General features: G+C 39.5%; 1 protein-coding gene across 1 annotated transcript in view; it reads left to right on the top strand.

The window, feature by feature from the left end:
• The window catches only part of TTC6 (tetratricopeptide repeat domain 6), a 214,670-nt gene extending 211,051 nt beyond the window's left edge, over positions 1 to 3,619 (top strand). Inside the window, exons 30-31 of the mRNA XM_061182474.1 lie at positions 2,807 to 3,032; positions 3,483 to 3,619. Of these exons, the coding sequence (XP_061038457.1) occupies positions 2,807 to 3,032; positions 3,483 to 3,619 (363 nt within the window). The remainder of the gene's footprint in view (positions 1 to 2,806; positions 3,033 to 3,482) is intronic.
• Positions 3,620 to 27,178: the final 23,559 nt, after the last annotated feature.

Raw genomic sequence — 27,178 nt, forward strand, 5'->3', positions numbered from 1 at the left:
TTCCTAGGCTGACAGGCCAGGGTCAGTTGCCTTAAACTTCCTCAAGCTCAGACCACTCTCTGGCTGGGTCTTGGCACTGTCTCTCTGCATTGTAGAGTTAGTTAACGAGCATTAGACAAACACAGTGCCCAGGGCAATTTTCTGTTTCTATCAGTGTTTAAGGTCCACATGAGAGGGAGACCCTCACATTTAAACTTATTTGTCCTTAATCACTCTATGGACATCATGTATAAAACTATTTGGTTAGATCTAAAGTGTAGTATGATCTTTGATTTTTTTTTTTTTTTTTTTTTTTCTTTAAGTATGGCTCTTTCTCCTCCAAGCTGGGGACACATCAGCTGGGCAAATATTTGATCTAAAATGTATTCCGTTCTCTGTCTTGATATACTGGGTACTCGGGCTTTGCAGTATGTGCTCCCTTCAGAGACAAGCAGACTTTGAGAGTAGTTATTCAGCTATTTTGGTGTGCTCTATGCTTCTTTGTGGAGCAAATTCTTCTATTTCTGGTCCATCCTCCCCCTCCCCCTTTGTTTCTGATGTATGGAAAGAAGATTTAGGGCCAGGAGGAAGGGTCCCTCAACAGACCAGATAATCTCTAAAGGGTTAAAACATGTATGTGTTCTGGCCTCTTTTATGGTTGGTTAGTGACTTAATGGTTTTACACCACAATTGGATGAGCTACATGCATGTGTCATGAATTACAGGTGACTTTTAAAAAATACCTGGATCTGCTTTCTAATTAATTACAGATATGAGGGCATTAGACCAATTGTTAAATCAAGGCCATCTATTGTGGTAGGCGTCTTTGGCCTCTAACTACTTCATAGTTAATACTCCTGTTCTTCAAGTAACCTCATTAAATTTGTAGGCTTTCATTTTCTAAGTAATATGTTTTCAAAGCTGTAATAGAAAGTTACATTGTTCAAAGTTAACCATACCATTGTGTTTTACTAAGTTCATTTATTTTAGCTGAGGTAGGCATTTGCTTCTACCTGATTGCAAGTCATGCTTTTGTGATGTAGAATTGTGTAGCCTTTATTGATCATTTACTGGTGAATTAAAGTGAAACAAATTAATTTTTGAAGGAAGTCTTGGCTGTGCTTCGAGTCATTCCCTTGCCTCATTTATAATGACTGTGAGTCCAGCCTCCTGTTCAGGAGTGAATTCTCTTTAATTTAAGCTCTTCACAGAGGGATGTCAATTCTGCTGCCATCTTAAGGGATCTTTAAATTGCACTTAACTACAGCATAGAATAGCTCCCATTCTGGGATGAGATGGGTTACACAATCTTGATCTAATTGCTTCTCAAACGTCTCAGGCAGTAAAATTCATGGAGTATTACCTGGGGGCTATGAAGTCTCTCCATTTGTAGACACTGGCAAAAAAAAATGATGTATCAATAATAATTGACTGAGTCCTTACTATATTCTGCATATTGTTCTCAGTACTTTACCTGTCAGCTCACTTAATCCACATAGCAGCACTGAAAGTAGGGTTCGATTTGTTGCCTCCATTTTATAGACGAGAAAAATCGAGTCAGAATGTTTTAGTTACTCACCCAAGGACATAGAGCTAATAAGTGGTAGAACCAGAGTTTGAACCTAGAAATCTGGCCCTATGCTCTGGGCTCCTGGCTACCATGCTCTCAATGTTTCACTTCACCCACAATGGAAGTGAACTGAGGACACATCCCTGGGAAATATAGAGAAAAATAGTTCCATGAAGAAGACTGATAGAAAATGATCAGAGAGGTAGGGGAAAAACTAGGGAGACACCCTGTCTCAAGGACAGAGAGAGTTTTAAGAGGGAAGGAGAGACCGAGAGCATCTGGGCCACAGAAATGCCATGGAAAGAAAGGACTAGAAAATGCCTACTGGGCTTGACGACATCTTCAGCCTTAGCAAGAGCAGACCTCACGGGCTAGGGGGAGGTGGATAGAACCCAGACTGTGCTGTACTGGGGAAAAGTCGAGTGGTAAGGAATTGGAGACAGCAAGCCGTATTGTTAAAAACGGCTTTTCCTTTAGGGAAGTTTTAAAGTAGGAGGCACATTTTCCATCCATCACAGAGTTAGAGATGAGATTCCTACCTTGAGTAGTAGGGTGTCTAATTGGTGATGAAGGACCAGTTTTTTAAAATTTTCTAACTTATTGTTGATCAAGACCCCAACACCTAGTCGATGGACCACACTTTCGAGGGTCCCTTCCGGCTTGATGACGAGTTGTAAATCATCTAGAGTTTTTGATCTTCTTGACAAGCTGATTTTAATCTTCTCTCTTTCTTCCTTATAGCTTTTCATAGTATAACGGAGTTTTTAATCTCTTTTTGGTATGGTTTAGAACTTTATTTTCAAAATTCACTTCTCTCTTTAGCCCTTACTCTGCTTTTATATGAAAAATGTTAATTTTCGAACTTATATTTCATCCTCCTGTGTGACCTTCTTTTCTAACTTATATTTTACTTTTTTCTAGTGCTGTACAGCGATGTGAGATTTGTGTGTGTGTGGTGGGGGGAGGTGGTAGTGGAACATTTCACCTCAGCAGAGAGTATTTTATCTCTGACATTGTCTAAAACTGCTGACACATGGTGATAACAAAAAGCAGACCAACTATTGGTTGGCTTTATTATTGTCTTTTACATTCTCTACAAATGCTGGCACCTCCTTATCATCTGTATCTGGGATGAAATGCTTCCACAATCTCCTCAGTGTGCCACTGGCCTTAGTTTTATATTAAAAGTGTTTCAAGTTGCTGTATAGCTGCCAATTAAAATATATTCAGATTATCATTATCTTCACATTTTTATAGGCTAGTGACTATTTCTCAAAGGCTTTAAAGTTTGATCCAGAAAATGAATGTGCTACCATGAATCGAGCTATTGCAAATACAGTATTAAAGAGATATGAAGAAGCAAAAGAAGACTTTGCATATGTAGTTGAAAGCTGTCCATTTTGGGCTGCAGTATATTTTAACAGAGCATACTTCTACTGTTGTTTAAAGCAATATGAACTAGCTGAAGAAGACCTAAGTAAAGGTATATTTTTTTGTAATTTTTTGAGTAATATTACAATGGCTGATTTGTTTGTTTTTAGATGACAAAAGAAGAAAATCATCAGGTCTATTTGCCTAGATAAACTAACATTAGAATTAATGGTTAGATATATCATATCTTTAATGTAATCAGTATGGATTCCTTTATGTAATAACTTACAGCATTGGTAAGCTAAGACATAGAAAATTATTAGGGAAACCATACATAAACATTGCCAGCCTTTCAAAAATGACATTGTACTGTGTTTTCCCGAGTTAATTTTCTTAGAAAGATTCAATGTTTTAAATTTAACTAAATAATTAGGTACATATGAGGAAAAATGTTTTCAAATAGGTAATGCTAAAGTTCTTATATTATAAAATTTTGATTTAAAAAAATGAGTCTTTTTGAGTGCTAGCATAAAACATATCTTGAAATTGTTTTCTTTTACAGCTCTGTCTTTGAAACCTAATGATGCTCTAGTATATAATCTTAGAGCAGAAGTTCGTGGTAAAATAGGTCTGATTGAGGAAGCTGTGGCTGACTATAACCAAGCCCTTGACCTTCAAGAACATGCCTCAGTGGTATGACTACATAGACCATGGATTCTGTAACAGTTTACACAGCTGTTCTTCCAGAAATTGAAACGTATTTGTTGCCTTAAAAAAAGTTTGCACTATCTTCATTGTTTTGTTCTTTATGGTTAGTCTTTTATATAATTCTTTAATGCATTTTAGCAACACCTTTTTGTTATATATTAATTATAAAACTTTCAGATCATTTTCTGCAGATTTGGAACAACTCAATAATTGAATTTCTTCACAAGGTGTATAATTTAAATGAGAATGTTTCTCAAGGGACATATTAACACAAAATATTTTCTTTAAAGTAAAATAATTCCTTTTAAAATAATACTGTGTGATTTTAGAAAAAGTCTCATTGACATTTTCATCAATACCTAAATGTAATCAACAGTATCCAGATTAAAAAAAATAGAGAGCTGATGACTATAAAGAAATTGAAGTCAAGCACATATCCTCTCTCCTCCTTTGAACAATATCTACACAGGTCTGTATTCTTCCTGCTACTCATGTACTCATGTTTTTCCAACAGATAAACACGTTCCTCTTTTTCATGTTGCCTCCCTTCCAGAACAGCACCTATAAAGATTTTGAGCGTCCGCTTTCCTTGAGATGCCTCTGCCTCTTTAATGCACATGTCATAAAAGTATATAAAAAAATCTGCATACACTTATAATTAGTGCATCATAGAACTTGACGAGTAGAGATACATTAAAACAGCTAAAATTTCTTTTTTTAAAAACATCTTTATTGGAGTATAATTGCTTTACAATGGTGTGTTAGTTTCTGCTTTATAACAAAGTGAATCAGCTATACATATACATATATCCCCATATCTCCTCCCTCTTGCGTCTCCCTCCTACCCTCCCTATCCCACCCCTCTAGGTGGTCACAAAGCACCGAGCTGATCTCCCTGTGCTATGTGGCTGCTTCCCACTAGCTATCTATTTTACATTTGGTAGTGTATATATGTCCATGCCACTCTCTCACTTCGTCCCAGCTTACCCTTCCCCCTCCCCGTGTCCTCAAGTCCATTCTCTACATCTGTGTCTTTATTCCTGTCCTGCCCCTAGGTTCTTCAGAACCATTTTTTTTTTGTTAAGATTTCATATATATGTGTTAGCATACAGTATTTGTTTTTCTCTTTCTGACTTACTTCACTCTGTATGACAGACTCTAGGTCCATCCACCTCACTGCAAATAACTCAATTTCGTTTCTTTTTATGACTGAGTAATATTCCATTGTATATATGTGCCACATCTTCTTTATCCATTCATCTGTCGATGGACACTTAGGTTGCTTCCGTGTTCTGGCTATTGTAAATAGAGCTGCAATGAACATTGTGGTACATGACTCTTTTTTTTTTTTTTAAACATCTTTATTGAAGTATAATTGCTTTACAATGGTGTGTTACTTTCTGCTTTATAACAAAGTGAATCAGTTATACATACATATATGTTCCCATATCTCTTCCCTCTTGCATCTCCCTCCCTCCCACCCTCCCTATCCCACCCCTCTAGGTGGTCACAAAGCACCGAGCTGATCTCCCTGTGCTATGCGGCTGCTTCCCACTAGCTACCTATTTTACATTTGGTAGTGTATATATGTCCATGACACTCTCTCACCCTGTCACATCTCACCCCTCCCCCTCCCCATATCCTCAAGTCCATTCTCTAGTAGGTCTGTGTCTTTATTCCCATCTTGCCACTAGGTTCTTCATGACCTTTTTTTTTTTTTTTTTTCCCTTAGATTCCATATATATGTGTTAGCATACTGTATTTCTTTTTCTCTTTCTGACTTACTTCACTCTGTATGACAGACTCTAACTCCATCCACCTCATTACAAATACCTCCATTTCATTTCTTTTTATGGCTGAGTAATATTCCATTGTATATATGTGCCACATCTTCTTTATCCATTCATCCGATGATGGACATCTAGGTTGCTTCCATGTCCTGGCTATTGTAAACAGAGCTGCAATGAATATTTTGGTACATGACTCTTTCTGAATTATGGTTTTCTCATACTGGGTATATGCCCAGTAGTGGGATTGCTGGGTCGTATGGTAGTTCTATTTTTAGTTTTTTAAGGAACCTCCATACTGTTCTCCATAGTGGCTGTATCAATTTACATTCCCACCAACAGTACAAGAGTGTTCCCTTTTCTCCACACCCTCTCCAGCATTTATTGTTTCTAGATTTTTTGATGATGGCCATTCTGACCAGTGTGAGATGATACCTCATTGTAGTTTTGATTTGCATTTCTCTAATGATTAATGATGTTGAGCATTCTTTCATGTGTCTGTTGGCAATCTGTATATCTTCTTTGGAGAAATGTCTATTTAGGTCTTCTGCCCATTTTTGGATTGGGTTGTTTGTTTTTTTGTTATTGAGCTGCATGAGCTGCTTGTAAATCTTGGAGATTAATCCTTTGTCAGTTGCTTCATTTGCAAATATTTTCTCCCATTCTGAGGGTTGTCTTTTCGTCTTGTTTATGGTTTCCTTTGCTGTGCAAAAGCTTTTAAGTTTCATTAAGTCCCATTTGTTTATTTGTGTTTTTATTTCCATTTCTCTAGGAGCTGGGTCAAAAAGGATCTTGCTGTGATTTATGTCATAGGGTGTTCTGCCTATGTTTTCCTCTAAGAGTTTGATAGTGTCTGGCCTTACACTTAGGTCTTTAATCCATTTTGAGTTTATTTTTGTGTATGGTGTCAGGGAGTGTTCTAATTTCATACTTTTACATGTACCTGTCCAATTTTCCCAGCACCACTTATTGAAGAGGCTGTCTTTTCTCCACTGTATATGCTTGCCTCCTTTATCAAAGATAAGGTGACCATATGTGCGTGGGCTTATCTCTGGGCTTTCTATCCTGTTCCATTGATCTATATTTCTGTTTTGGTGCCAGTACCAAACTGTCTTGATTACTGTAGCTTTGTAATATAGTCTGAAGTCAGGGAGCCTGATTCCTCCAGCTCCATTTTTCGTTCTCAAGATTGCTTTGGCTATTTGGGGTCGTTTGTGTTTCCATACAAATTGTGAAATTTTTTGTTCTAGTTCTGTGAAAAATGCCAGTGGTAGTTTGATAGGGATTGCATTGAATCTGTAGATTGCTTTGGGTAGCAGAGTCATTTTCACAATGTTGATTCTTCCAATCCAAGAACATGGTATATCTCTCCATCTCTTTGTATCATCTTTAATTTCTTTCATCAGTGTCCTATAATTTTCAGCATACAGGTCTTTTGTCTCCTTAGGTAGGTTTATTCCTAGATATTTTATTCTTTTTGTTGCAATGGTAAACGGGAGTGTTTTCTTAATTTCACTTTCAGATTTTTCATCATTAGTATATAGGAATGCAAGAGATTTCTGTGCATTAATTTTGTATCCTGCTACTTTACCAAATTCATTGATTAGCTCTAGTAGTTTTCTAGTAGCATCTTTAGGATTCTCTATGTATAGTATCATGTCATCTGCAAACAGTGACAGCTTTACTTCTTCTTTTCCGATTTGGATTCCTTTTATTTCTTTTTCTTCTCTGATTGCTGTGGCTAACACTTCCAAAACTATGTTGAATAATAGTGGTGAGAGTGGACAACCTTGTCTTGTTCCTGATCTTAGTGGAAATGGTTTCAGTTTTTCACCATTGAGGACAATGTTGGCTGTGGGTTTGTCATATATGGCCTTTATTATGTTGAGGAAAGTTCCCTCTATGCCTACTTTCTGCAGGGCTTTTATCATAAATGGGTGTTGAATTTTGTCGAAAGCTTTCTCTGCATCTATTGAGATGATCATATGGTTTTTCTCCTTCAATTTGTTAATATGATGTATCACGTTGATTGATTTGCGTATATTGAAGAATCCTTGCATTCCTGGAATAAACCCCACTTGATCATGGTGTATAATCCTTTTAATGTGCTGTTGGATTCTGTTTGCTAGTATTTTGTTGAGGATTTTTGCATCTATGTTCATCAGTGATATTGGTCTGTAGTTTTCTTTCTTTGTGACATCTTTGTCTGGTTTTGGTATCAGGGTGATGGTGGCCTCGTAGAATGAGTTGGGGAGTGTTCCTCCCTCTGCAATATTTTGGAAGAGTTTGAGAAGGATAGGTGTTAGCTCTTCTCTAAATGTTTGATAGAATTCGCCTTTGAAGCCATCTGGTCCAGGGCTTTTGTGTGTTGGAAGATTTTTAATCACAGTTTCAATTTCAGTGCTTGTGATTGGTCTGTTCATATTTTCTATTTCTTCCTGGTTCAGTCTCGACAGGTTGTGCATTTCTAAGAATCTGTCCATTTCTTCCAGGTTGTCCATTTTATTGGCATAGAGTTGCTTGTAGTAATCTCTCATGATCGTTTGTATTTCTGCAGTGTCAGTGGTTACTTCTTCTTTTTCATTTCTAATTCTATTGATTTGAGTCTTCTCCCTTTTTCTCTTGATGAGTCTGGCTAATGGTTTATCAATTTTGTTTATCTTCTCAAAGAACCAGCTTTTAGTTTCATTGATTTTTGCTATTGTTTCCTTCATTTCTTTTTCATTTATTTCTGATCTGATCTTTATGATTTCTTTCCTTCTGCTAGCTTTGGGGTTTTTTTGTTCTTCTTTCTCTAATTGGTTTAGGTGCAAGGTTAGGTTGTTTCTTCGCGATGTTTCCTGTTTCTTGAGGTAGGCTTGTATTGCTATAAACTTCCCTCTTAGAACTGCTTTTGCTGCATCCCATAGGTTTTGGGTCGTCGTGTCTCCATTGTCATTTGTTTCTAGGTATTTTTTGATTACCCCTTTGATTTCTTCAGTGATCACTTCGTTATTAAGTAGTGTATTGTGTAGCCTCCATGTGTTTGTATTTTTTACAGATCTTTTCCTGTAATTGATATCTAGTCTCATAGCGTTGTGGTCGGAAAAGATACTTGATACGATTTCAATTTTTTAAAATTTACCAAGGCTTGATTTGTGACCCAAGATATGATCTATCCTGGAGAATGTTCCATGAGCACTTGAGAAAAATGTGTATTCTGTTGTTTTTGGGTGGAATGTCCTATAAATATCAAGTCCATCTTGTTTAATGTATGATTTAAAGCTTGTGTTTCCTTATTTATTTTCATTTTGGATGATCTGTCCATTGGTGAAAGTGGGGTGTTAAAGTCCCCTACTATGATTGTGTTACTGTCGATTTCCCCTTTTATGGCTGTTAGTATTTGCCTTATGTATTGAGGTGCTCCTATGTTGGGTGCATAAATATTTACAATTGTTATAGCTTCCTCTTGGATTGATCCCTTGATCATTATATAGTGTCCTTCTTTGTCTCTTGTAATAGTCTTTATTTTAAAGTCTATTTTGTCTGATATGAGTATTGCTACTCCAGCTTTCTTTTGATTTCCATTTGCATGGAATATCTTTTTCCATCCCCTCACTTTCAGTCTGTATGTGTCTCTAGGTCTGAAGCGGGTCTCTTGTAGACAGCATATATATGGGTCTTGTTTTTGTATCCATTCAGCTAGTCTGTGTCTTTTGGTGGGAGCATTTAATCCATTTACATTTAAGGTAATTATCGATATGTATGTTCCTATTCCCATTTTCTTAAATGTTTTGGGTTTGTTATTGTAGGTGTTTTCCTTCTCTTGTGTTTCTTGCCTAGAGAAGTTCCTTTAGCATTTGTTGTAAAGCTGGTTTGGTGGTGCTGAACTCTCTCAGCTTTTGCTTGTCTGTAAAGGTTTTAATTTCTCCATCAAATCTGAATGAGATCCTTGCTGGGTAGAGTAATCTTGGTTGTAGGTTTTTCTCCTTCATCACTTTAAGTATATCCTGCCACTCCCTTCTGGCTTGCAGAGTTTCTGCTGAAAGATCAGCTGTTAATCTTATGGGGATGCCCTTGTGTGTTATTTGTTGTTTTTCCCTTGCTGCTTTTAATATGTTTTCTTTATATTTAATTTTTGATAGTTTGATTAATATGTGTCTTGGTGTGTTTCTCTTTGGATTTATCCTGTATGGGACTCTCTGTGCTTCCAGGACTTGATTAACTATTTCCTTTCCCATATTAGGGAAGTTTTCAACTATAATCTCTTCAAATATTTTCTCAGTCCCTTTCTTTTTCTCTTCTTCTTCTGGGACCCCTATAATTCAAATGTTGGTGCGTTTAATGTTGTCCAAGAGGTCTCTGAGACTGTCCTCAGTTCTTTTCATTCTTTTTTCTTTATTCTGCTCTGCAGTAGTTATTTCCACCATTTTATCTTCCAGGTCACTTATCCGTTCTTCTGCCTCAGTTATTCTGCTATTGATCCCATCTAGAGTATTTTTAATTTCATTTATTGTGCTTTTCATCGTTGCTTGGCTCCTCTTTAGTTCTTCTACGTCCTTGTTAAATGTTTCTTGCATTTTGTCTATTCTATTTCCAAGATTTTGGATCATCCTTACTATCATTATTCTGAATTCTTTTTCAGGTAGACTACCTATTTCCTCTTCATTTGTTAGGTCTGGTGTGTTTTGACCCTGCTCCTTCATCTGCTGTGTGTTTTTCTGTCTTCTCATTTTGCTTATCTTACTGTGTTTGGGGTCTCCTTTTCACAGGCTGCAGGTTCGTAGTTCCCGTTGTTTTTGGTATCTGTCCCCAGTGGCTAAGGTTGGTTCAGTGGGTTGTGTAGGTTTCCTGGTGGAGGGAACTAGTGCCTGTGTTCTGGTGGATGAGGCTGGATCTTGTCTTTCTGGTGGGCACGTCCACGTCTGGTGGTGTGTTTTGGGGTGTCTGTGGCCTTATTATGATTTTAGGCAGCCTGTCTGTTAATGGATGGGGCTGTGTTCCTGTCTTGCTAGTTGTTTGGCATAGGGTGTCCAGCAATGTAGCTTGCTGGTCGTTGAGTGAAGCTGGGTCTTGATGTTGAGATGGAGATCTCTGAGAGATTTCTGCCATTTGGTATTACGTGGAGCTGGGAGGTCTCTTGTGGACCCGTGTCCTGAAGTTGGCTCTCCCACCTCAGAGGCACAGCCCTGATGCCTGGCTGGAGCACCAAGAGCCTTTCATCCACACGGCTCAGAATAAAAGGGAGAAAAAAATAGAAAGAAAGAAAGAAAGAGGATAAAATAAAATAAAATAAAGCTATTATAATAAAAAATAAGAAAAAAAATTATTAAGAATAAATTTATTAAGAAAAAAATTTTTTTAATTTTTCAAAATAGATTTATTAATTTTTAATAATAAAAAGTAAGAAAAAAATTTATTAAGAAAAAAAGTTTTTAATTTTTTAAAATAAAAAATATGAAAAAACTTATTAAAAATTTTTTTTTAATTTTTTAAAAATAGAAAATAAGGAAAAAATTATTAAGAAAACATTTATTAGGGAAGAAACATTTTTAAGTAAAAACAAAACAAAAAAACAAAAAAAACGGACGGACCTACCCCTAGGACTAACGGTGAGAGCAAAGCTATACAGACAAAATCTCACCCAGAAGCATAAACATATACACTCACAAAAAAAGGAAAAGGGGAAAAATTAATATATCCTGCTCCCAAAGTCCACCTCCTAAATTTGGGATGATTCGTTGTGTATTCAGGTATTCAACAGATGCAGGCACATCAAGTTGTTTGTGGAGCTTTAATCCGCTGCTTCTGAGGCTGCTGGGAGAGATTTCCCTTTCTCTTCTTTGTTCGTACAGCTCCCGGGGTTCAGCTTTGGATTTGGACCCGCCTCTGCATGTAGGTCGCCTGAGGGCGTCTGTTCCCCACCCAGGCAGAACGGGGTTAAAGAAGCAGCTGATTGGGGGGCTCTGGCTCAGTCAGGCCAGGGGGAGGGAGCGGTACGGAGGAGGCGGGGCGAGCCTGCGGAGGCAGAAGCCGGCGTGACGTTGCAGCAGCCTGAGGCGCGCCGTGCGCTGTCCCGGGGAAGTTGTCCCCGGGTCACTGGAGCCTGGCCGTGGCGGGCTGCACTGGCTCCCGGGAGGGGCGGTGTGGAGAGTGATCTGTGCTCGCACACAGGCTTTTTGGTGGCAGCAGCAGCAGCCTTAGCGTCTCATGCCCGTCTCTGGGGTCCGCGCTGATAACCGCGGCTCGCGCCCGTCTCTGGGGTCCGCGCTGATAGCCGTGGCTCGCCCCCGTCTCTGGGGTCCGCGCTGATAGCCGCGGCTCGCCCCCGCCTCTGGGGTCCGCGCTGATAGCCGCGGCTCGCGCCCGTCTCTGGAGTTCGTTTAAGAGGCGCTCTGAATCCCCTCTCCTTGCGCGCCGCGAAACAAAGAGGCAAGAAAAAGTCTCTTGCCTCTTCGGCAGCTGCAGACTTTTTCTCGGGCTCCCTCCCGGCTAGCTGTGGTGCGCTAGCCCCTTCAGGCTGTGTTCACGCCGCCAACCCCAGTCCTCTCCCTGGGATCCGACCGAAGCCCGAGCCTCAGCTCCCAGCCCCCGCCCGCCCCGGCGGGTGAGCAGACAAGCCTCTTGGGCTGGTGAGTGCTGCTCGGCGCTGAGCCTCTGTGCGGGAATCTCTCCATTTTTCCCTCTGCGCCCCTGTTGCTGTGGGATCCGCGCTGATAGCCGCGGCTCGCGCCCGTCTCTGGAGCTCGTTTAGGCGGCGCTCTGAATCCCCTCTCCTTGCGCGCCGCAAAACAAAGAAGCAAGAAAAAGTCTCTTGGCTCTTCGGCAGCTGCAGTCTTTTTCCCGGACTCCCTCCCGGCTAGCACCGAAGCCCGAGCCTCAGCTCCCAGCCCCCGCCCGCCCTGGCGGCTGAGCAGACAAGCCTCTCGGGCTGGTGAGTGCTGGTCGGCACTGCTCCTCTGTGCGGGAATCTCTCCGCTTTGCCCTCCGCACCCCTGTGGCTGCGCTCTCCTCCGTGGCTCTGAAGCTTCCCCCCTCTGCCACCCTCAGTCTCTGCCCACGAAGGGGCTTCCTAGTGTGTGGAAACCTTTCCTCCTTCACAGCTCCCTCCCACTGGTGTAGGTCCCATCCCTATTCTTTTGTCTCTGTTATTTCTTTTTTCTTTTGCCCTACCCAAGTACGTGGGGATTTTCTTGCCTTTTGGGAGGTCTGACGTCTTCTGCCAGCGTTCAGTGGGTGTTCTGTAGGAGCAGTTCCACGTGTAGATGTATTTCTACTGTATCTGTGGGAAGGAAGGTGATCTCCGCGTCTTACTCTTCCGCCATCTTGCCCCTCCCTCATGACTCTTTTTGAATTATGCTTTTCTCAGGGTATATGCCCAGTAGTGGGATTGCTGGGTCGTATGGTAAAAATTCTTAATAGAATATCTCTTTGGTGAACCAGAGAACCCCTTTCCTTTATCTCACTGATAGTAACAAGGTTTCCTGACTTGTAAACTCATTTAGATTTGCTTCACCCAGTTTATTTTCCTTCTTCGTTTCATTCTTCCAGTACATCTCCAGCTCCTTAGAGACCTGTTTTCACTGAGATGAGGCATTGTGGAAAAAATACCCCTATCTACTCAGTTTCCTTTGTTTTCAGTTTGTTGTACCAGATTTTCACAATACAAAGCTGATTTTTATTCGTAAGCCACTGTGGGGATGCTTCACACTCATTCAGGATAGTTTTCTTAGCATGACATGTGGGTCCACGTGAGGACTGGGTCGTGCCTAGTAAGTTATTTCAGTTGGTGATTCAGACACCTTTAATACGCCTCTTCAGATCCTCTCATTCTCACTCGTCTCCAGAACCTTTAGTCCCAGCCCGGCCACAGATGAGATTCAGGCCAACCTCATGCACCCACAGACAGACCCTCATCTTGTGCTCCTGCCACACATCTCTCACCTACAGCGCTGGGCATCTCTTTTAAAGCTGAGGTGTCACCTGCTGCGGTAGTGCCCAGCCACGTGCCCGGCGGATGTGCAGGGGACCCAATTGCCTGTCAAATGAACTTTTGATGATGAGAGAAAGGAACTAGTAGATAGGCTCTTTTCCATCTCTTGGTAGAGTGTCCTGAGACACTCGGTTTATACAGCCTCCTGGAGGATGGTCCTGGGAGATTAAGCAATCAGTTCACACGTACTGGCGGCCAGCTTCGAGATGTATCTTGTACTGGTGCTTTTGGCTTCCCTGCTTTGCTCCCTTTTGTTACTGCTCCTGCTTTTTTGGGTTTGCACTTCTTGATAAAGTCATTGCCCAGAAACGTTTTCCTCTGGCTCTGCTTTCTGGGACAACCCATGCTAAGACAATTAGTAATTTAATATTTTTTTCCTGATTACATACAAATACTTATAACAAGAGGCAGGAATGATACAAACCAAGGGCCATGATAGCGTAATGGAACAAATCATATCTAATATGCCAAAATGCTATGTGACCCCGCGTCCACATCCCCTGGGTACCCACAGTTTCTGTCTGTGCTGACCCCCAACCTTTTGCAAGAACCTACAACTTTCCACCTGAGGCCCTTCTCTTGGTCCACACATAGGCTAAGCCAGACTAGGCATGGTATAGTGTTCTCTGCCTCACATTCATTGTCTCTACTTCTTTACCCATGTCTTGTAAGGTAGCAGGTATCATTAGATGAGGAAACTGAGGCTCGGAAGGGTCCAGTTATATGATCAGTGTCACACAGCTAGTAAATGGTGGAGCTGAAAGTCAACCTCTATTCTAGTTTAAAAGCCTCTACTCCTCCTCCTTTTCACCTAAAGAGAAATAAAACAAGATGAACTCATAGTCTATTAAATAACCTTTATCGTGATGACATTAAAGCTCTCTGTCTGCCTAATGATTATTAGTGCAAAAAAGGGATTTCCAGTCTTTAACACTTCTTTTGTACTGGCATATATGTGTATTTATTTATGTCTATGTCTAAGTATCTATGTATCTAGCCTAGCCTTAGATAAATGTGTGATAGTAGTAAGATTATCTTGAGCTTTTAATTTGAAATACAGTCAATGGGCAACATTTTACATTTTATCTTTAATAATACAGACCAGATAGGAATGACAGTAGAAAGGTCAGTATGTAGGCAGAAAGAAAGGGAAGAAAAAGAAACCTTCATTTGCTAAAAATCTACTAAGTACCAGAAACTCACCTATGGCTTAAGGACATTTTCATTTCACCATTATACTTGAGACAGTCTTATTTTTCTCATTTTACAGAAGAAAAATATGAGGTACAGAAAGGTTAAATAATTGGTTTAGAGTACCCCGAGTATAATGATGTTATCCACATGTAGTTTCATTTTTATTTATTCAATATATTTCTTTAAGTTGACTTGCTAGTATTAATTGAATTTATTTAGAGAGAAGGAATTTGTAAAAATAAATGCATAACTATTAATAAGTTTGTCCTTGTTCTACCTAAAGTAATCTTTTTATACCAGTGTTCCTCATATCACATTTTAGGAAACATTGTGCTCTATAGTGTCACTGCTAGATGGGTGTAGCTGGAAGAGAAATCACATTGAGGGAGGGAAAAACATATAATGCCTCCTCAATGAGCAAGAAGAGAAGTTGATTTGTGCCTGGACAGACAGCTTGGAGCTGGAAGCAATATCCTTGAGCTGTGAGAATCTCGGTCTACCTTCTTAGCGTGTTGTAACAAGATCTCACTCCTAGAGGTTCTCCAGTGACATAAAAATGTTTTGTTAGTCAATGCCTGAGAATCACTGATTTCCAAAAATAACAGGCACTTTGACCATCTACTATGAGATCCCAATGTTCAACTTGTCTTCTTCTCTTCACCCATCTTTACCTGGCTAATTTATTCTCAGGAAGAGATATCTTCCTCTCCGTAGGAGGGTGGCTTAGGTCTTTTTCCTCTACACTTCCACAGCACTGCTACCTACTCTTTTGGATTACCCTTCAAATCTGTATATCCTTGTTTAATGGCTGTCTTCCGCACTAGACTAGAAACTTCGAGGGCAAGGATTAGGTCTATCCTGTTCACCATGGTATCACCAATGCTTGTCACAGTTCCTGGCACATAGCTGGGGCTTCATAAATATTTGATGTATTTACTTAAATAAAATGCAGGTCTGGACACTCATAATGCAGGACATTATGACCCAACACACTACAGATATATGTTTTACTATTCATTTCTCTGATAAAGTGAGCATCCTGTGAGATTCTAGGCACAGACTCTTTAAAGGTCAAAGCAATGACAGTACTCATCCTCAGTGCTATTCTTATTTAATATCTCCTGTGAGTAGAGAGGTTCTTAGCATCCACATAGCTTTCACAATGTCTAACACACACACACACACACACACACACGGCACCCTTAGAACTATAAGATGAATACCTTAGAAAATGAAATTAGGAACAACCAAGATGTAATGAATGAGATCAGTCTGCTGTAAAAATAACAAGTAGGTAGCTGTCAAGGTGATGAGGGTGAAATGTCTGAAATCATGATGCGTTAACATCTCAGGCTAATCATTGTAATTTTTTATAATTGGATGATGCTATGACATAATCAAGCTGTAACCCAATCAAGTATAGTGAATAAGAGACTATAACAAATTTTTAATTATTCCTATTTAAAAAAAGAAATCTTGCAGTAATCAAGGGGCCATGGTGTATACTGTACCTAAAATTGGGGCAGGGAATGGTCAGAGTGCAAACATTTATATGCATGTTCCTGGCTCTATCTGCTGAACTGGTGTTCCAAAGAGTGGATAGGAACATTCTGATCTTTTGACTTCTTGTTAGTTCATCTCCATAAAGTAAATGGGTCATACCATTGTCATAGTTTTAATCCACTAAACCATTAAGGTAATCTAGCTACTTCTCTTCTTTCTGATTCTATGCTAGCCCGGAAACCTTTAGTGATAATTTGATTTTCATTATGTAGAACAATATTTATAGTATAATTCCACTTTATTGTAAAATTAAACATATAAAGAATATACCCATTATATCTTTTTAAAAAGCCTTAAATGACTTTAATACACCAGCCTTTAACAGTTAGTACCTGTGGAGAATGAGATTGCTGGTGTAGGGTTTGTTGGTAAAGGGTGTGTGAGAGGTTTAAGAGAAGCTCAGTTTGATTTTTTAGTTTTGACGCTTCTGCATTTTCTGATTTATTCATTTTTAAATCATTGAACGTGTCTTGGCTCTATAATAGGAAAAATATAAAATAATCTCCCCCACCCCCTTAGTTAAATAGCTTATTTGAGGCAATATTTATGACCATAAAATATGCACATTGCCTTCTTCCCTGGGTGCCTACAGTGAACTTCAAACTAAATCTGGCCTGCAGGCCCTCTTTAGAGGTCCAACTGGTTCAGGCAGGTCCTGCCCACAAACCATTTGAGGTCCATGTTTGCACCATCACCATCTCTTTGGAAAAACTTAGTCTTAAAAAAAATCTTTTTCTACAGTACATACGGTAAGGTCATAGTCACTTAAATTTCCAAGGAAAATATAAAATTTGCTGTCCAAACCTGTGTGAGAGAGTTGAGGTCATTTATCTTCTCAGCACTGCAACTTTAATTTACTTGCAAAAGGAGAAGATATTAGTTTGCAGGTACTCATGTGGTGATTTTGCTTTACTTTAGATCTCTTCTCTGAAAGTAGAAACATCTCCAAAGCCTCTGATGAGAAGAAAAAAAACCCACTGAAAACTTTGCTTCAACATGTGTATCAACTTCATGACACAAATTTTAATAGAGAAATGGATCTTAAGAGACCAGTGGTTTATTCTGATGATACTTGTAATTTTATAACCATAAATTTTATAACTTAAAAGAAATAAATCTCTAAGTGGAAAAAGCATCATTTACATTTCAAATATTAAAATGCTCCTTAATCTTACTTCAATTGATTAATAGGTTAGACAATTCCATTTATTGTTACATATATATTTTTTGTTATTTGACACTTTTTTAATATAAATTTTATTTATTTCTTTATTTTTGGCTGCTTTGGGACTTCATTGCTGCGCATGGGCTTTCTCTAGTTGCGGCGAGTGGGGGCTACTCTTCATTGTGGTGCACGGGCTTCTCATTGCGGTGGCTTCTCTTGTTGCGGAGCGCGGGCTCTAGGTGCATGGGCTTCAGTAGTTGTGGTGCGCGGGCTCAGTAGCTGTGGCTTGCGGGCTCTAGAGTGCAGGCTCAGTAGTTGTGGCTCACGGACTTAGTTGCTTCTTGGCATGTGGGATCTTCCCAGACCAGGGCTCGAACCTGTGTCCCCTGCATTGGCAGGCGGATTCTTAACCACTGCGCCACCAGGGAAGTCCCCTATTTGACACTTTAAAGTATGATTTTTACTTATGTGGTTCAAAGACGTAAGGAATAGATCCCTAGTTATGTTACATGAAACATTTCTTTTTTTTCTATAATCTTCCCATAGGAGACCTATAAATCAACTTAGCTTGACTTATATTTGAAAAAAGAAGAACTAACTGGGAGTTTAACTTAATATTTTACGGCATTATGACTGTTACACAGTAGTAAGTGTTTTTTAAAAAATTGTTATAAATCGCAATAATCTGAATTTATCAGACTGGGAGACCGCCATTTAGGTGTGTTTGCTTTATAAGCTAGGAACGAATCTCTCTTTTGAATTTGAAGACCAGGATAAGAATTTTAGTGTCTAAGTTAAGGTGATTTATTACACAAAAACTAGAGATGAGGTCTTCTTTCCTAAAAATGATAGAACAATGAGTTTATTAAAGTCTTGGAGCCCTATTCAGGAAATTTACGAATTCTATAGTACCACTCTATGCCTTTGAAATGTGGGAGACATCTCAACACAATTTTTCAGGGTGTAATTTACCCTGAATAATGTATGAGCTGTGTAATAGCTCTGCAGTGTATTCTCATCTCCACCAAAAGCTGGCTTCTCTAGTATTGCATCTCCTGCTTTCAATTCCCATGCTGTGTGTTTACTGTATTGGATCTTTGATGGTGAGTGGACAAGATGGGGGAAAAATGTTTGAAAGTCCTTGGCAATCCAGAAAATAGCTTAATACGCTCAACTTTTCAGTATAGTTTGGTTTTGGAAATGTGGTTTGCTTTTTTTTTTTAACATCTTTATTGGAGTATAATTGCTTTACAATGGTATGTTAGTTTCTGCTTTATAACAAAGTGAATCAACTATACATATACATATATCCCCATATCTCCTCCCTCTTGTGTCTCCCTCCCACCTTCCCTATCCCACCCCTCTAGGTGGTCACAAAGCACCGAGCGGATCTCCCTGTGCTATGTGGCTGCTTCCCACTAGCTATCTATTTTACATTTGGTAGTGTATATATGTCCATGCCACTCTCTCACTTCGTCCCAGCTTACCCTTCCCCCTCCCCGTGTCCTCAAGTCCATTCTCTACATCTGTGTCTTTATTCCTGTCCTGCCCCTAAGTTCTTCAGAACCCTTTTTTTTTTTTAGATTCCATATATATGTGTTAGTGTACGTTATTTATTTTTCTCTTTCTGACTTACTTCACTCTGTATGACAGACTCTAGGTCCATCCACCTCACTACAAATAACTCCATTTCATTTCTTTTTATGGCTGAGTAATATTCCATTGTATATATGTACCACATCCTCTTTATCCATTCATCTGTTGATGGACACTTAGGTTGCTTCCATGTCCTGGCTATTGTAAATAGAGCTGCAGTGAACATTGTGGTACATGACTCTTTTTGAATTATGGTTTTCTAAGGGTATATGCCCAGTAGTGGGATTGCTGGGTCATATGGTAGTTCTATGTTTAGTTTTTTAAGGAACCTCCATACTGTTCTCCATAGTGGCTGTATCAGTTCACATTCCCACCAACAGTGCAAGAGGGTTCCCTTTTCTCCACACCCTTTCCAGCATTTATTGTTTGCAGATTTTTTGATGATGGCCATTCTGACTGGTGTGAGGTGATACCTCATTGTAGTTTTGATTTTCATTTCTCTAATGATTACTGATGTTGAGCAATCTGTATATCTTCTTTGGAGAAATGGCTGTTTAGGTCTTCTGCCCATTTTTGTTGGGTTGTTTGTTATTTTGATATTGAGCTGCATGAGCTGCTTGTAAATTTTGGAGATTGTCAGTTGCTTCGTTTGGTTCAGTGGTTTGTGTAGGCTTCCTGGTGGAGGGGACTAGTGCCTGTGTTCTGGTGATGAGGCTGGATCTTGTCTTTCTGGTGGGCAGGACCGCGTCCAGTGGTGTGTTCTGGGGTGTCTGTGACCTTATTATGATTTTAGGCAGCCTGTCTGCTAATGGGTGCAGTTGTGTTCCTGTCTTGCTAGTTGTTTGGCATATGGTGTCCAGCACTGTAGCTTGCTGGTCGTTGAGTGGAGCTGGGTCTTAGCGTTGAGATGGAGATCTCTGGGAGAGCTTTCGCCGTTTGATATTACGTGGAACCGGGAGGTCTCTGGTGGACCAATGTCCTGAACTCGGCTCTCCCACCTCAGAGGCTCAGGCCTGACACCCGGCCGGAGCACCAAGACCCTGTCAGCCACACGGCCAGTCTTAGTGAGACAAGAGGTATCTGGTATGCAACAACTCCATGAATCTGGGATTATATCTCAGTAAACTGGATGCTTGCTGGTTCTTTTAAGAAAGTGTCCCTGGAAAAGTTGTGAGAGGTAATCACAGAAGGCGCTCAAAAGCACCATTCACTGTGTGCTGTTTCTTAAAACGGATATAACTCAGGGAACAGCCAGATGGGAGAGACGCACAAGGCAAGGCACACAGGGAAAGGGCTGGAAGCTTCCATCTCTCTCTGAGGGCATCACTCTTGCAGCATCTGCCTATGTTCACTCTCCTGGAAGTTCGAAATGTGGTTTTTGAATAGAACTTTCCTCTCGGGTTTCTGAACCTGGGATGTCTTAACCACTAGGGAAATAAGTGGGTAGCCAATGCATATTAATTTTACTGGAGGAGTGTCAGAGGGAGAGAGGAAGGAGAAATTTAAGTAATTTAACTGGAAAGCAATTTAGACATAAAAAGGTACAGCAATGTCATGGAATAGAACTTTAAAAATTCACAGGAATCTTAACAGTAAAACATAAGACTTTGGAGACATTTCTCCCTTTTGGGTGGATGCTTCGGGATGTGCCACAGACCAGTAGGGGTCAGCATTCAGTCTCCTCCGTTGCTGGGAACCGAGACACAGAAGCAGCCTCCAGAGCACAGCAATACAGCAACGTTACTCCTGAGGCTCCCTCCACAGTGGGTGCCCATGAGCCCATTTTACAGATGGGGAAACTTGGGTCCAGAAAGATTAGGTGGCTCACAGAGGTCCCACAGTTAATGGAGGAGCCATAATACAAACCCAGGCAACCTGAGAAATTTGAGAAACGGTGTTTCTGGAATACTTTGAAATGGAAATACCTATGAAAGCCAGATAAAAAAGGCTGAAGCTCCTCTTTTTTGAGTTTTGTTTGTTTGTTTAATGCATTTTTGACTGACCTGATGAAGGGTAATCCATTTCTCAAAGTACTTTCAATGATACATGCGTTTTTATTTAATATTTTAAGTGCCATCTTCGTATCTACTTGGATCCATTCTGTGCCAGGTAAAATATGTGGAATAATAAAAACACGTAAGTGCTTACTGTGTCGAGATCTTTTCTAAATGCTGTACATGTATTAGCTCTTTAATTATTGCAACCACCCCATACAGTTATTATGATTAACATGCCCATTGTATAGATGAGAAAACTGAAGCAGAGGGAGATTAGGTAATTTGCTTAAAGTTACACATCAATTAAGGGGTTGAACAATCTGACTCCAGGGCTTTTGCTCTTTCCTCTGATTTTAAGCTGTGTGACGGAGGACAGATACTGAGGCCCCGTCATCTGCAAAGGAGTTGCCTGTCAGCAGCCTGCAGGTTTCAGGGAGATCTATGCCCTGGAAACTCAATCTCTTGGCACCCCAGAAATTATGCGGTTCCTTGAGGACTTCAGGAACTCCACGTTTTATCTTCTGTTTACAATAACCTAGACCCAAAGTAAGCAATTCAATTTTGTTTTAAAATGAGGAAGATTAAAGGATAAAATTTAACCTCAAAACCTAGTAATGTTCCTCACTATGCTATAGGGTTGTAGTTTCTACTGAGCCAGAACTTTATTTTCTGGATACTAAGACTCTCTGAGATTTATCCCTGGAAGTTTACGGGATAACGGAAGGACCCTCTGAGAGGAAATGGCTAATGTGACCTAACTCTCTAAACAGGACAAGGCTTTAAGAGTAATTTCTGCCATTCAGCTCTCCTGTGACCCACAAGCAATAAATGACAGTCTTTTAAAAATGGCAATGGTTTATCGAATTCTTGGGCATCAGGCAGGGGAGAACTCAAGTGATTTCTTTACACCTGTAATGCCAAGAGGAGTCATACCCGGAGACCTGTGTTATAAAAGAGGAATTGTTTATGGCTAATGAAAAATCCTGGTGGAACTGTCCATCAAACTTTATGAAATGTGTGAGTTACTTAGGTATCAGCTTTCTGGATCTCATTTTCTTTCCAGAGCATTCAGAATTAAACCCTTTCCTTACTGGCTGCTTTCATACTGATAAACACAGAGCTGTTTTCTTTTCTTTTTCTTCTTTTCCTAACTGTTTTTGTTGACTCTCTTCACATCCCTTTTTCTTTCTTTCATCTCCTGTCCTGATACCATACTCGAACTCACGGTTTCTCAAAATGGGGTCTGTGGTCCACCTGGGTCAGAATAGGCTAGAATGCTTAATAAAAATGCATATTTCAGGCCTTATCTCAATTGTAGTAAAACAGGTTCTCTAGGAAGGAACCAAGGACTCTGCATTTCAATAAGCTCCTGAGAGATTCCTATCCATACTGAAGCAAAAAAGGTCTAGTCCAGTGGGTTTCCAACTTCATGACTTGCTCTCAAATGTTAAATATTAAGCATTTTGGTTGTAGAAATTAAAATGTTAGCAAAAGCCCTGAAATTTCTCTCTGTACTTCTGTGGGGACCATTGCTCACTTTCCATCTCTGCAGGTTCAACCCAGCTCATGCTTCAGAGGGTGACTCCCACTCCCTTCAGGAAGGCTTGATTCACACAACTATGAATCATCTCTCTCTTCAGACCCTCCCCAGCCCCTGCTTTTCACCTGTTCGAGGACACTGACTGACTCCTTTCCTCCTGGGGATACACTTATTTGTGTTTTGGGGGAAGATGTTTCATCTTTCCTACCATACAGCAAACTCCTTAAATATGAGGTTTGTGACCTTTCTTATTTTGTTTTGCTTCACAGGGGGGTACTTCCTTGATACGCAACAGATGTTTGATTAATGAATGAATGTTTCAGTGGGAGAAGGATAAATTTAACTCCTTTAAGTCAGAGCTAGCCTGTTTATGCTTTATATTTTCCATTTGAAGTATCTGTCTTCACAGCAGTGGCAATCATTCTTTAATTTAGCTGAGAAGGTAGGTCGTGTTTGGGATGAGCATCTTTATAGTAAAACTTAATAAAATCCAAGGAACACTCTAGCAGGGTGCTGAGGCTTTTTACTGGTTTCCTAGAAATAATCCTCTACTCTGGCTACACAAACTGTGGTTCCTGGACCAACAACATTGGTCTCACCTGGGAGTATGTGAGAAACACAGAATCTTGGGCCTCTCCCCAGAATCAGAATAAGAATTAGAATAGATGGGTGTTTTGTCTGTGCATTCAAGTTTGAGAAGCACTGGATTACAGAATTTCCTTCTGACTGAAAAAAGAGTACTTAAAAAATAGTGACAAGTCAGTGCTGGAATTTTTGTTATTGGTGATTGTAAGTTTGTTTCAAAAGGCTTTTTTTTTTAACAAGATACCCTTGTGGTAACTGGGAGTTCTACTATGGGTTTGTAACCATCATCAAAGGTTCTTATTAAATGGGCTTCATATTGTGCTAGACACTATTAAAGAAAAGTAATGAATCTGAGATTTATCACAAAACTACACATCATTGATGTGGGTAAGTACATATTAAGATGTAATTAAACACATGAAGCATATAGATGCAACATCAATACAACATGAGTGGATTTGCTTTTGAATGTTTTTGTTGTTATTCATCTTCTATTATCCACATTTCTTTGATTAGAGAGTTTTCAGAACAAGATTTTTTTAGCTATTTAGATGCAGAAATTTGGTGTTAAACAGTAACCTGTCATAATAATAAAGGTGTCTTCTCTTTGACTTTCACTTACAGTATAACTCAGGTATAAATGGGTCAGGCATCAAAGGCATAAAAACAATTTTAAATAAATTGTCAAAAGTAACGGAAAGTGTTTAGGTGCTTTGTATTAAAATGTTTACTCATAATTTAGGGTTCAAAGTATGTCACTATTATCCAAATACAAAAACATTCATTTAAGCTTATTTGAGATTATTGTACTTAAAATATTGATCTTTCCTGCTCCCTTGTGAACAGATTATGCAACATTTAATGTGCGAGGCTTACGTGGGATATGAACTTTCTTGGTAATAAGGTCCCTTTCCTTTAATGACGGTTGTGATTCTCAAAAGATGTTCATTAGTAGGGTCAGAGTGGCTGCTCTGAAAGCATGCTCAGAAATGCATGAACAGATCAGCAAGGCTGTTGAAGAAGTGTGGGAACTTTATATGTCTTGTTCATTATTGTGTTCCTTTTCATTTCTCTGGGAGGTTTTATGTGACATAATTTAACCAAAGAAGAGCAGTGTCATTAAAAAGCTATTTAGGATATGGATTGTAATACCGGTTGTAAAGATTCTGCTCTCCCAGGCCTGAGAATATTAGAACAAGGGAATATAACAGTTAATTATAAAAATATCTTTTTCCATTTTACATAATATTATAGTATTTGAATGAATTATTTCTTTACCATTGAAGACTTTACTTTTAAACGGTCTACTGACTAGTTATATTATTGCTGTTAAACTTGTAGCGCATAATAGTATATTATTCATAATAATTTTGTTTCACTGATGTTGTCGTTACTTGAGACTGTGGGATTGAAAACAACCAATGTGTGCTACCATTTCAAAATATAATATGACCATGGTCCTTATGAGCAGAACAAAATAATACCCATCTCTTCTTAATTGGAGAATTAAAACATCTCCAAATTTGATATGTACTTTTCTAAGTTACATGAAAATTAGTAATGTAAACAGTCAAGTCTCTAATAAGTTATATTTTCCCATGGGAAACTTCGCTTTCTTTCTCTCCTTCCTCTCCTCAATATAAAAAACAAGAAGTCCTGAATTCAGTAATGGATTGCATAGCATGAAGAAGGCATTTGATGCATATTTGTAGAAATAAGTAAACTTAATATTGGGGGGAAATTTGACCTCTCAAAACAAAAAATAGAATTTAAAATGTGAACATGGATTTCAGTGTTCACAGCAAAAGGTCAGGGTTTACTGCCAGGATATGGAAGGTAGTCATGTATTAATATGTTTCATATCAGTAGTGATCAAGTGATGTGCATTTCAGTCTTGTATTAATGTGCTTTAATATTCATAATAATAAACTTCTGCATAAATGCATATAAGTTCCTTGATCTCACTCTGTGTTTGTTTTCTAAATCAAAGCAAATTTAAAGTAAAATAAATTTGTTCCCAGAGATGAAATAGTTCAAAAGCCTAGGGCACTTTTTTTTTCTAAAGTGCATATCTGGACTTCTCAGGTTTAGAATTGCATGTCTGGAAAAACTACTCATAATTTGCTTTTCTCCCCTTTTCTTTTATTTTTGCACGTATTTATTTTGGCCAGCTGGCGAGACAGATCTTTTTCAGAGGCTCAGCCTTCTAGTCTGAGTATGGTTCTCCAAAACCAATCTTTGGATCAAATTCCTGTCTTACTCGCTCCGGTGTCTGAACAGTTTTGATGTCACGGGGGCACGGTGATCCACTTGTCTGTCCCAAATGCCTGGTGGCTTGCCAAGTAAAGAGCTTAGCTATGAGGCCACACACTACCCTGCCTCACGAGGGGAAGGAGGTTGCCGTACAGTCCTTGGGCAACCTGTCTCACCTTTGCATCTCCCATGTCAGCTGATTGCTATGAAGGTAGACACAGGGGTCCCCAGATAAAATAAATGGTCTCTCACCTCCTTCCCAGCATGTCTAGTTTTGTCAGTACATCTATGGGCTCACACAAGGGTTAGTTCAAGGAGGCAGGGGCTGGAAAGTTATTCTTGCTCTGGCTTTGTTATTCTTCCATGGCTTTGGTTCTGGGGGGTGGGGGGAATGTAAAATTTGGTTCCATTCTAGGTAGAATTTGTTCTAATGGGGTTTGAAGGTTTTGGACTAAGTTTGGGCCCTGTGCATCATAGTCAGTCTTAGAAATTACCTTCCTTCTCAGAGATTCTGAAATTCCAGACCTAGACATCCCCTGAGAAAGCCAGGTGGGATGCACTGACTGGAAAGCAATGTTCCCTTGGAGTTGGAGAAGCTGAAGTGGGGCTTTTCACTTCTGTATCAGTTGTAACATTGGAACACAAACCACAGGCGGTTTAAGGGGTTCTATGCCTCACACTTCCATAATCTTGAATGTGGGGCTCTCAGGTGATGTGGTCATAGAGACATTCTACTATTGAAACTCTTGAGCACCTTGCCCTCCTTCCTTCCATTGCAGTCATCTACAGACTAAGTGACCACTTCCATCCTTCTCTACTTGAGATAGATGAGGCATCATGGTGTAGTAAAAAGGCAATGGATCTGGTTGTCAGAACTAGGTTTTCTAGTCCCATCTCTACTAGTTGTGTCAACTCAGCTGCTCTGAACCTGTTTTCAGGATAGGGTCTTCAAGTCTCTTCTAGCCTTAAGCTCTATGGATTTGATGGGGGTAGTATTTAACCTGCTCAGCCTACCCAGCTGGGTTGTTGTGGGAATTAGAGATCATATTTATGAAACTACTTTGTAAATCCTCTACAAAAGATTAAGGAATGTGATACTATTAATTCCCTCTGAAGAATCAAAATAGCTTGCAATTTACTTTTAATCTTGTATTTAGGTCTTTAATGATGTGCACCCTAATGCAAGACAAATGAACAGACTAATCTGTCTCCCACTAGATGTTACGCCAAGTCATTCTAAAGCAGAGACTAGAGGGAGGAACTATTTTTTTTTTTGAAGACAGGTAAAATTAATCCCAGGTACACAGGGTTCTGGACTTTTTTTCTACACCTTTCAAAGTTCTGAGAAGTAGGTGAGTTTACTGTTTCACACCAGAGATTGCTTAAACAGAGCTGGGCACTCAACATAATATCTCCCCCAGGTGGGGAGAAAAGTGCTGTAGTCCCGGACAACCCACAGCTGGGGGCCAGTGGGTGGTGATGGCAGGAGGAACATACTCAGAGCCCCAAGAGAAATAATGATATCCTTTGTACCTGGCTGTGACTGTTGAGATGCAGCAGCATTAAATTAGGTCATCTTTCCAGTCGTGATATTAAAAGAATATTTTCCATTGTTCCAATTCACAGGGTGACATAGAAACTAAAATACCCCAACTATTTTATATATGTCTATCTTTATCTATCTATCTATCTATCTATCTATCTATCTATCTATCTATCTATCTGTCTACCTATCTATCTATCTATCTATGATCTGTCTATCTCTATAATTGGATGCAGCTAAGAGTACTATAGAAAAAAATGAGAGTACTCTTTAGGGGTACTGAACTGAATTCTGCATGCACATTGGTTCTCTTTTCAGCTAGGCTGTATACTCTTTGAGGCCAGAAACCATGTCT

This window comes from Eubalaena glacialis, chromosome 2 (genome assembly GCF_028564815.1).
Source record: "Eubalaena glacialis isolate mEubGla1 chromosome 2, mEubGla1.1.hap2.+ XY, whole genome shotgun sequence".
Classification (NCBI taxonomy): domain Eukaryota; kingdom Metazoa; phylum Chordata; class Mammalia; order Artiodactyla; family Balaenidae; genus Eubalaena; species Eubalaena glacialis.